Source organism: Rosa rugosa, chromosome 4 (genome assembly GCF_958449725.1).
Source record: "Rosa rugosa chromosome 4, drRosRugo1.1, whole genome shotgun sequence".
NCBI lineage: Eukaryota > Viridiplantae > Streptophyta > Magnoliopsida > Rosales > Rosaceae > Rosa > Rosa rugosa.
The window spans coordinates 51,518,566-51,529,422 of record NC_084823.1 but is presented as its reverse complement, the minus strand read 5'-3'; the positions used below and the strand labels follow the sequence as shown (position 1 = coordinate 51,529,422).

The window sequence follows — 10,857 nt, the reverse complement described above, 5'->3', positions numbered from 1 at the left end:
TTGGCAACCTGAGGAAACCACTTAAATCGCCTTAACTATCGAGGTGTTCATCTTCTGGGATGTTAGCAACTCCAACAGATTCCCTATATTTTGATTTTTCTATACTTTAGGGAAAAATAAACCTCTTTTGCTCCAACAGATTTTCTATAACTATCCCTATTTTAGGGAAAGTGACGAAAGAGAAAACCAAATTCCTTATATTTACAGCAAACTATAAAATTTTAAGAAAGAATATTGAGATTTTAGAGATTGTTGTAAAATAGAGAATTTGTTGGAGTTGGAGAAAAAAAAAAAGCTAAAATTTTGACTTTTACTTCCCTATAATACATAAATTAATACATAAAAGAAACGGTTAGAGTTACTTAAGCATGATGCTAGAAAAAGAGTCAATATACACCCTTCTTGGATGAAAAAAGACTTCGTTAGCCAGCACAATGGGGTCATGATAAGTTGCGTTCCCTAGAAGATCATCCTAATCCTAATCACAACCGGGGAAATCAACATTAACACATTTATCTGTTTCGTTTTTGCCGTGTCTAATCCTAATGTGTCCAGGTTTGTGCAGTATATACCATAGGCAAATAGGACTGCAATTTGGGCCCATAATCCAATTGACCCGGCCTATACGATGAAATTTATTTCTCTTTCCTTTTCGGGTTGGAAACGGAAACAGTTTGGACAGTCTCCGATTTTAAGAACTGAATTGAATGGGAGGGACTGAGAAGACGAGCAAGGTCGTTATGACGGCGTCTGTATCACAATCGCCGGTCAGGTGGTGGCGGACGGCGTTTCTGACCGTCAGAGACGAAACCCTCACGACTCCTCCTCGCACTCCAATCCCGGAACTCCTCCACAATTTCATCTTCTCCCACTCCCACACTCTCCTCTCCGCCGCCCCCGACCTCCCTCCGCAGGAGGTGACGTCAGATTTGTTGTTCCTAACGGAATTGATCACCACCAAGTCTCACGGCGCCGGCGATTTGACCCCTACCTTCGCTCACACAATTCACCTGGTATATCGACTATGACTGAGACCTTCTTCTTCATCTTCACCTATGCTTTGCTTGTTCATATTAACCTCAGTAAATTTCGATTCCAGATCCATGACGTCAGCCATCGTCTTCCTCTGGAAGTCAATTCAGCTTCGTGGACTCTCATGCTTGACGGTTTCGGCAACATGCTTCAATTCTTCATTGCCTCTTCGTCATTTACGCCCAGCATGGAATGCTTACAGACTCTGAGGTCAGTTCCTCTGGTTTTCGATTCAATTTCGAGCAAATGTGTATTGTTGTTGCAAATTGTATATGAATTTCTTCCTGTTTTAGGCGTGTTATGAGCACCTACCAGAGGAAGTGTTCTCCGGCGGATGAGATTCAGCTGGTTAAGTTCCTTCTGCGCGTAATTGAGAGCTGTCATTCAGAGTTAAGTAGCTCATTGCATTCAATTCGCAACCAGAGCTCTGCTTCTGAAGTTGGAAAGAGAAAGCCATCGCCGCAACATTGCAGCTTATGGGAAGCTCAGACCCTTGCATTCAATATGCTTGGAGAAACAATCTCTAGGGCCGGCTCGTTGTTTCCCGTGGATATCTGGAAATCATCTATTGAGGTAGCAATCCTTTTATAGGCTCGTGGTTACAAGCATATGAATGTACATTTCATTCTGAGGCTGTTTTTATCTGAACCAGGTTTTTAGGAAAGTAATGGATGTATTGGCAGCTAAAAGCCTGCTTGTAGAAGACGCTGTAATGTCGAGGTGACTTACCTTTGACCTTTCTGTTGGCTCTCTCTAAACAAACACGTAAACAAAGATACATATGAAAGCATGAATTTAGAGTACGGCTTGTTTCAACTTGTTGTACATAACTTTTCATCCGTACATATTGTTGCCATGACGCTTGTGCTCTGCAGGTTTTATTTATCTCTCCTGCATTGTCTGCACTTGACTCTCTCAGATCGTAAGTGTTCCCTCTCTGACCATGTAAGTTACTAATGTCTTGTGTATCAGATTTAAGATTGGATTTGGATATGCAATTATTATCCTTCATACTTTATGGATTTGATTTTCAGGTGTCAGGTTTTGTAGCTGCTTTGCGAATGTTCTTGTCCTATGGTATTAGTAGTAGAAGCCAGCTTACCAGGCCGGCAACTGGTCAAAAGGAGAGTGAACTTAGTGTAGCCAGCCTTAAGTCTGGTTCGGAAGATCCTAAAAAGACAGATCGTAGTCCATATAGACCTCCACACCTACGCAAAAGGGGCAGTTCAAAGCAGATTGGAGCTCAAGGTTCTCAAGGTTTATCAGATCAGGAATCTTCCACACTTGACTTTGCCTCATCAGATTCAGATTATAGTGACAGTGATGGATCACTTAAAGACACTGAAAGCATTCAGAAGTCGAAGGTCAGAGTAGCTGCCATTGTTTGTATACAGGTAAGTTTTGGATGGCATTTTGGTTCTTACCCGTTTTTTCTTCTCATCATCAACAGTCGGCCACATAGTAGGGTAGATGTTAAGTATCCTTTTTGGTGCCTATTCTTTACATCTACCATAATTTGAAAGCAAAGAAAGATTTTAAAACTTAAAATACAGAGAGATGAAAGGGAGATGTTATTTGATCTTCCTTAAGAAGTACCTTCTCTTTGAGTTGATTTTGTTAGCTGGATTATCTAATGCTTTTGTGAAATTTGAAAACATGGGGACACATTTAAACAATGACAAGAGTTATTCTGCAATATGTGGATAAGATGGTATGCTTGACTTTGATAATGCACACTTTTAATGTTAGCGTGATTGACATTTATTATTATTTTTACTTTTTGGAAGGATCTCTGTCAAGCTGATTCGAAATCATTTAGTAGCCAATGGACACTGCTTTTGCCAACCAGTGATGTACTACAACCTAGGTGAAGCATCCTACGTCCTCCAATCCATTGTTGATTAGTTTCATTTATTTATTTCTCTTTCATTCTCACTTGTTTCATGTTACCTTCTGATATACAGGAAGTTTGAAGCAACACTAATGACTTGTTTGCTGTTTGATCCCTATTTGAAGGTATTGTTAACTCTTCCTTTCATATTATCTCTTACTTACCTCACTACCCTTTGGTGAATTATTTGACAGCTATACCCTTGATTTACATAAAAAAAGAATAATATCTTTTCACTTGTTACAGTGCATAGAAAATGTTTTTATCATTTTCACAATTTTCGAACATCTTCTGATTGTCATATAATGATTTTTCTTCAGTGGTGCTTCTAGCTGACACATGCTTCTTATGGTGCCTAGGCACGGGTTGCATCTGCCTCAACTCTGGAAGCAATGTTGGATGGGCCTTCTTCTGTTTTTCTGCAGGTAGCAGAGTTTAAAGAGTCTTCTAAAAGGGGATCTTTTACAGCACTTTCAAGTTCCCTTGGACATATACTAATGCAGCTTCATACAGGTATGTAAAAGGCACTATAATGCAACATTTCATTTTCGGTGTAGTTATACTGCATGTACATGCTTCAGTATATCTTCTGTTTTGTCTTGATATTATAACACTGATGTATCTGATGTAGGTATTTTATACTTAATTCAACGAGAAACTCATAGTAGATTGCTGGCATCCTTGTTCAAGATTCTCATGCTTTTGATATCATCTACACCGTATGTATTCTCCAACCAAAGCATTTTCATTGTCAATGTTTTTTCTTTCTTTTTTCAATGTCACATGTTTGTTTGTTTAATCTTCTCATGCTGCTCTTAAGCTGTATTCTGATTCCCAAATTTTTTGTTGAAATAAATTCAGTGTGATCTTGTCATAATTCAATTTAATATTACTTTTATTGTTCAAAAAAGAAGTTGGCAGAAATGATATGAATTACAGCTTTTAAGTGCATTGATATTACCTTTTGGGTGTGATCTTCCCCTTGCCCACCCCTTTTGGCTTTTGGTGACACAGTTTGTCCTCTGCATTAGGATCCTATGTGGAAGCCATGATGGCATTTCCCTTCCTCTATCAATTGACACTTTTCGACATTATGACGAGGATGGAAGCTTCCTCTCAATAATGTCATTCATTTTATTAGATACTTGTAGACAGTCAATAAATGCGTGATGCTGCATTGCTGATCTTTTTATTTAATTATTGTTATCTTCTGTAAGGATAGTGTTATGTGCACTTATTGTTCCTGTCAATCATCATTCTACAGATATTCAAGAATGCCCGGAGAATTGTTGCCAACAGTTTTCACATCTCTACAAGAGAGGATACAAAATGGGTTTCAGTTTAAAAGTGATCAGACTGGCCTGCTGGTTAGTATTCCTTTTGCTTAATATATATATATATATATATATATTTTTTTTTTTTTTTCACATGTAAACCATATCTGTGATGTGTGCCCTTCCTCACTGTGATATCTTATATTATTTTTTTACCTCATTCAACAGGTTTCTTCTTTTAGTTGCTTGACTACAGCTCTGAATACCTCACCATCCTCACCGCAAATCAAAGAAATGCTTCAGAGAGAGATATTTAATGGTGAGCAAAAGATTTGCAGCATGAACAGATAACTCTACTTGTACTCATGTTTGCTAGTTCTTAAAAACCAAAAAAAAAAAAAAAAGATCCTGCTGGTCAGCATGTAACATATGATAATTCATTGAGCCTCTTTTCTCCCATATGGTTAACGGATCTGGATTTAGGAAAATTCATCAATTTTCCCCTTAAATGTGTCCTGTGCCTTTTCTCCAGGTTTTGTCGAGGCCAAAAAGAAGTCGGGTGTTCTTTTTACGTTGTTTCAATTTTCAGAACAAGTTAGCAACCCGCCAATATGCTTCGAGGCTCTTCAGGTAATACTGTAACTAGTGTAAGACAGCTTGAAAATCTAAAATTTGTCTCTTGGTTTCTGATTGGAAGATCTGATTCTCTTCTGGGCAAGCATTTTGGCGTCAGCGTGCCATCATCAAGAAATGCTTATGCTTTCCCCGATAGTGTCATCTCTTCTATGTACTAGAAGTCTGATTATTTTGTAGAAAGGCATGAGGCATTGTCGATGCATGTCATGGTTATAACTAAGAAAGATGTCGCATTACATTACTTATGTTGTCACTTACAGGCGCTTAGGGCTGTGTCACACAATTACCCCAGTATAATGCTTTCCTGTTGGGAACAAATTTCCACCATTGTTTATCACCTTTTGAGGGCAGCTACTCCTGAAGTTCCTGCAGGACAATGGAAAGGGCATACTGGAAATTCTGTTGGATTCATTGGGGAAAAACTCATTACAGCTGCTATTAGAGTAAGAGCCCTTTTCCGTTACTTAGTTTTTTTGCTTCCCTCATTTATTAAATGTATACTTTTGGTGAATCTGTTCATTTACATTAGAAAGTGAAGTAAAATCTTACAAAGTGGCACCTTTTTTATATAAACATGATGATTCTTTTTCCTATTTTCACACACACAGATATAATGATTCTTGATGCCAATTATATCAGGTTTTGGATGAATCTCTTCGTGCAATATCTGGATTTAAAGGAACGGAAGACCCTTTAGACGATAAACTACTTGATGCCCCATTTACTTCTGACTGCATAAGGATGAAGAAAGTTTCATCAGCTCCTTCATATGAACTAGAGAGCTTGGAAAATACTAGAGATGAACCCACATCATGTCAGTCTGGAATTGAGCAGTGGTGTGAGGCAATTGAGAAGCATATGCCTTTAATTCTACAACATACTTCTGCAATGGTTAGTTGATATAAAAACTGACTTTCAATAGCGAACAATTTTAGATTTGCATTTATTCTGACAGTCCTTTTGGTGCTTACGGGTATAAGAAACACACCTGGTGTTCCAGCAGATTATAAAATCTTGTCAAACGGTTGTCAGAACATGCCGATAGATTTGAAGTTATTTGAAAGGATAAAAAAAACCTTTTTATACGGAACTCTAATCTGAGATGGTAAAAAGATATCTATCAATTGCTACAATGGTAAAAAGAGTATCATTGGACTGTCTTTATTGGGAGACTCTCAATGTATCAATAGTTGAAGCTTCCAAATAGAATTATCCATTTTGAGCAGGATCAAGACTATCCCAAATCTTGCTCAAGTTGGGTAAATATGTAGAAGATATGTTTTGTGTTTTAATCTGCACCTCTTGATCCTTTTTTTTTTTCCCTTCTATCTTGGAAGGTGAGAGCTGCCTCAGTTACCTGTTTTGCGGGTATAACTTCTTCTGTGTTCTGCACACTCTCGAAGGAAAAACGGGACTTCATTCTTTCATCTTTAGTAAGTTTTCGTTACTTATTGTTGAGCAGCTGCACTTCAACTGCTGTATTCTGGTGAATGGAACAGAGTTTTCTTGTCAGCTTATGAATTATAACTACAAAATCTTCATAGGTTCGTGCTGCCGTACACGGTGATGTACCTTCAGTTAGGGCAGCTGCTTGTCGGGCCATTGGTGTCATTTCATGTTTTCCTCAAGTTTCTCAAAGGTGATTTTGTTATGTTTTTGAACGGCTTTGAATGATCTCTCAAATTTGTATTATATGTTATCACCTTTAATGTGCAAGTTAGGACAAAACTTTACTAAGAACTCAAATTATAGTGCAGAGATCCTTGATAAGTTTGTTCATGCTGTGGAGAGTAACACTCGTGATCCTTTGGTCTCGGTACTTTTCTTATTTCTCTATTTTTTTCTTTCAATAAAGCATACTCTCCATTTTATTTCTTAAAGCAGCTGAAATCTTTCTTGCCATTCTTCAGGTCCGAATAACTGCTTCTTGGGCTTTGGCAAACATATGCGATTCTATCCATCATTGTATTGATGATTTTAGCTTGGAAAAGACTGAAGGTCAGCTTAGATTTATAGGAGTGATGTAGTTAGATCTATTTTTCTAATATCTCTGCATCAGTATTTTAAACTAATACTTTTTTTTTGTGTTCTTTTTAAATAGGCTCTCTTAAAATTTCTCAATTATTTACCTTATTAACCGAGTGCGCTTTGCGTCTGACTAAGTATGGAGACAAGGTAAATATATTAATTAGCAAAGCTATTTAAATTCTTTTATAATTGCTTGGGCAAGTAATTTATTATCTCTCGCTCCCTCCTCCCTCCCTCCCTCCTTCCTAGATGAGAAGCTAGAAAAAGGAATTCAACAAAGATAAAAATGAATATTGTTAACTGGGAGGACCACCTCTCACTAAATTATAAGAATGTCTTGATATACTTGTCTTGATACTGCACACACACAATTCTTGTGCTTGATTCCGTTGACTGCCTGCAAATTTATGGTGATCGACAATCATATGTATTTCTCACAGCTCTGAGGCTCTTTTTTTTTTTTTCCCCTACCATCAGATTAAATCAAATGCTGTAAGAGCTCTAGGGAATCTTTCAAGATCTATCAAATGTACAATTGAATTTGAGGCGCCAGGGGATTATGGGAAAGGTTGTCAAAGAGATGTATCAATATCATACTATCCAGCTTCTTTGAGAGATTCGCGTTGGCTTGATAGGGTTGTTCAGGCATTTATTTCTTGTGTTACGACTGGTAATGTCAAGGTATCGATAATCAGAATTCGATGTTTGATTGTAAAGAAATTATAATTAGATGGGGAATGGACAAGAATGTGTATCGTGATTGTTAATATATTGTGTTTTCTACTGAAAATTCAAAGTGTATTTAACAGGTCCAATGGAATGTTTGTCATGCTTTGAGCAACCTATTTCTGAACGAGACATTAAGACTGCAAGACATGGATTGGTAAAGCGATTCGAATCTTGTTTCTGGCATGGTTGTAATGCATTTGTTGCTGATTTAGTTCTGTTTAGGGATGTGTTTGGGTGAAAATAATCTCTGGAAGACACACACCCCCCCCCCCCCCCCCCCCCCCCCCCCCCCACACACACGCAAAAGAAAGAGGAAGAAGAGTGGGTGCTTTTGTAATAGTGGAATAGCTATTTGATAGTAGTGAAATCCCAAAGAGTATATAATCTCTGTATGTTCGACAGTAAGCTTGCAACTAAAAATAATAACTGATGCATGTTTGTCTGACAGGGCTCCATCTGTGTTTAGTATTCTTCTACTACTGTTACGTGATTCTTCCAACTTTAAGATCAGAATCCAAGCAGCTGCTGCTCTGGCTGTTCCAGCATCGGTGCATGGTGAGTGAAAGCATTTACTCTTGTTTCTATGTATGGTTGCCCTTGTAACTAGTCAAATGCCTTATCAATTACCACTTTACCAGTCTCAACCGAAGTATAAATTTTGTCTATTATCTGCTGCATGGGTTGACTGTCATCTTCTGGATGCATTCTTGCCAAGAATTTTTCTATTTATTTTCTTTTGGTTTTGTCTGAGGTACTGTAAGTCATTCCTTCCTAAAATCTGGAAATTGAAACAGATGCCCATTTGTTTGTTGCAGATTATGGGGAATCTTTCTCAGACGTCATCCAGGGTCTGGAGCATATATTAGAGAATCAAGGTTCAGACCAGATTGCATCACCATCAAATTTCAAATATAGGGTTGCCCTTGAAAAGCAGGTCAATAATCCAAATCACTTGCACCTGAGTAGTTGTGTGGGCTAATATTGATTGAAACTATGCATTTTGGTTGGGCATGTGTGGTATATGGTGTGTTTAATCATTGTATCTTCTGCTTGATTCAGTTAACCTCAACCATGTTGCATGTTCTCATCCTCGCTTCAAGCTCTGATCATGAACCAGTGAAAGTTTTTCTTGTAAAAGTAAGTTGTGCATACATACTGATAGCACTGCTTTCTGTATGAAATTTGACAGCTGATTAATTTTGATCCATATTGAGGAATGAGTCAATATTTTGCTGAAATGTTTGTCATTCTGGCTCATTTTTCCATTTGCTGCATACAGAAAGCCTCATTCTTTGAAGACTGGTTCAAGGCACTGTGCTCATCACTAGGAGAGTCGAGTAGTCAACCGGAACTTGAAAATAAGAAGTCCCTTGAGAACCCAAAGAAAGAGATGATATGCAATGCAATTCGGTCACTAATTCAGCTGTACAATGACAGGAAGCATCATGCAATTGCCGAGAAATTTGAGAAGTTAGAGAAAAGCATACAGTGAGTTCTCTTGATCTTTCTCGATGAACTTGAACACTACATGTGTGGACACCAACCCCATGACCAAGTCCCTTGCATAGTCACCTAATACACAAAAAATACTGCTTTTCTGAAGCCAAAGATTTTCGACATACTGGGCTCTCTTTTTCAATTACAACGGCATACAGAGCTCTGGAGGGGGTTGGTTAGAAATTAGGATCCTAAGTGGGTCGATGTTGTTGTATTACTGTGGATGTATTATATTAGATTATAGGGACCTTTATTTGATTTATAACGTTATTGTAGGATGTGTATGGATTACCTAATTACAAGAGGTTTTCTTCTTTCGGCTATAAATTATTAAAGTATAGAAGTCGGCCGTTTTCTTTCAACAAATCTGCAGTGTTGGTCACCTTTGGATTATGGTCGCCTATTACTCGCCCAAGCTTTCTTTGACCTTGTTCACCATTTGGGATTCCACTTTATGATATCTAATAAAAGTTACTACAGTGTTGGGGTTACAAACATCAAATTATATTATCACATAAGAACTATATTCCAAGTCGTGTTTTTTATTTCTTGAATTTTTACTACAATTAATCCGAATGTCAACATTAAGAAGTTGTCCTTCTTGACACTAGTTCAACACCTCTCACTTACAACAAAGAAACATGCGTCATTAGACACAATGGTTATACTCATAGCACTATACCTCACATCAATGCTGATTTAACGGGTCTATATCAATCAAGAGTAATCAAACTGGCAGTCATTGTGGATGATAGGATAAGTACTTTACGTGTTCAATTCTCATTTCTAGTATTTCTACTTGTGAATATGAAACTGTCACTTCGGCTAGAAAAAAAAAAGAGATTGTGTTTTTTTTTTGGTACATGAAGATAACCAAATCCTTTACACTAGCCTATAGCAATTTGTTACTTGGGCAAAAAAGGATAAATAATGAGGAAACAGCCAGGAAGACAAACACCTCTTTTGACCAAAGCAAATGAATGAACAATACATGGGGGCCTCTATCTCACTTTTTGTGCTCCTCATCATGTTTCTGACTTCTACGTAGAGGTAGGTCGCCATCTGCCCTTCCTTGTTTTTTATTCTCCAGATTTAGACCATTTACAGCTCTTCCTATTTTTCTTCTATGGTTTCTTACTGGAGACTTTGACCAACCCCCAAGTGCTTCTCCACTTGAGACTCCACAAGTGCCTTTATTTGAGGGGGCATATCACAATAGTAAACCATTTCTTGACCTTGATTTTTTCAAGGGGAATGTGAATGTGCTACCTCCCTTCCCATATCTATATTCCGGAAGTTAATATATTCATTATGAATCGGTCATTGATTTTAACTATGAAAGTCAAACTCATGACTTCTCATTTACTAAAAGAAGAGTCATACCATTAGACTGAACGGTTATGTAAAAATATCTTAAAATCTAAATGACTCACATTATATAGAGATAAAATAAGAAGTTGTGTATTATAAGTGATGCAAACGAGCAAATTTTACCTATAAACGTAATCTAAAAAAGTGCAACATAATACTCCTCCAACATCGCTTCTTGAAAGTGATATCACCTTCTTTTCAGTTGAAAAATTGACAATACATTGATACTGTCTCACCTCCAAAACACTGTTAATTGAAATGGGATTTATTAAATTTATAAACGTGCATCATTCCTTCCTACTTTTTTCTTATCCAATAATTCCTTCCTACCTTTGAATTTGATCAATAATGCAACCCCAAAATTATGAGATACCATAGAAGTGGACTGTGGACCTCACC

At 37.5% G+C, this 10,857-nt stretch overlaps 1 protein-coding gene across 2 annotated transcripts; it reads left to right on the top strand.

Moving 5' to 3' along the window:
* The first annotated feature begins 551 nt into the window (after nucleotides 1–551).
* On the top strand, nucleotides 552–9,582 carry LOC133743837 (uncharacterized). Of its 2 annotated transcripts, XM_062171885.1 has the most exons (26): nucleotides 552–1,013; nucleotides 1,100–1,242; nucleotides 1,326–1,605; nucleotides 1,685–1,752; nucleotides 1,908–1,977; nucleotides 2,067–2,426; nucleotides 2,820–2,899; nucleotides 2,997–3,048; nucleotides 3,283–3,436; nucleotides 3,555–3,642; nucleotides 4,188–4,290; nucleotides 4,426–4,516; nucleotides 4,730–4,827; nucleotides 5,094–5,276; nucleotides 5,473–5,724; nucleotides 6,171–6,266; nucleotides 6,378–6,472; nucleotides 6,586–6,649; nucleotides 6,744–6,831; nucleotides 6,935–7,008; nucleotides 7,339–7,542; nucleotides 7,671–7,744; nucleotides 8,039–8,145; nucleotides 8,406–8,524; nucleotides 8,650–8,727; nucleotides 8,870–9,582. In XM_062171885.1, the coding sequence occupies exons 1-26, from the start codon at nucleotides 708–710 to the stop codon at nucleotides 9,080–9,082; spliced, it is 3,540 nt and encodes a 1,179-aa protein (XP_062027869.1). In that variant the 5' UTR covers nucleotides 552–707; the 3' UTR covers nucleotides 9,083–9,582. The 2 variants fall into 2 exon arrangements, with proteins under 2 accessions (XP_062027869.1, XP_062027870.1); XM_062171886.1 differs by lacking the exons at nucleotides 552–1,013; nucleotides 1,100–1,242; nucleotides 1,326–1,605 and having other exon boundaries at nucleotides 1,908–1,954.
* The last annotated feature ends 1,275 nt before the right edge of the window (nucleotides 9,583–10,857 follow it).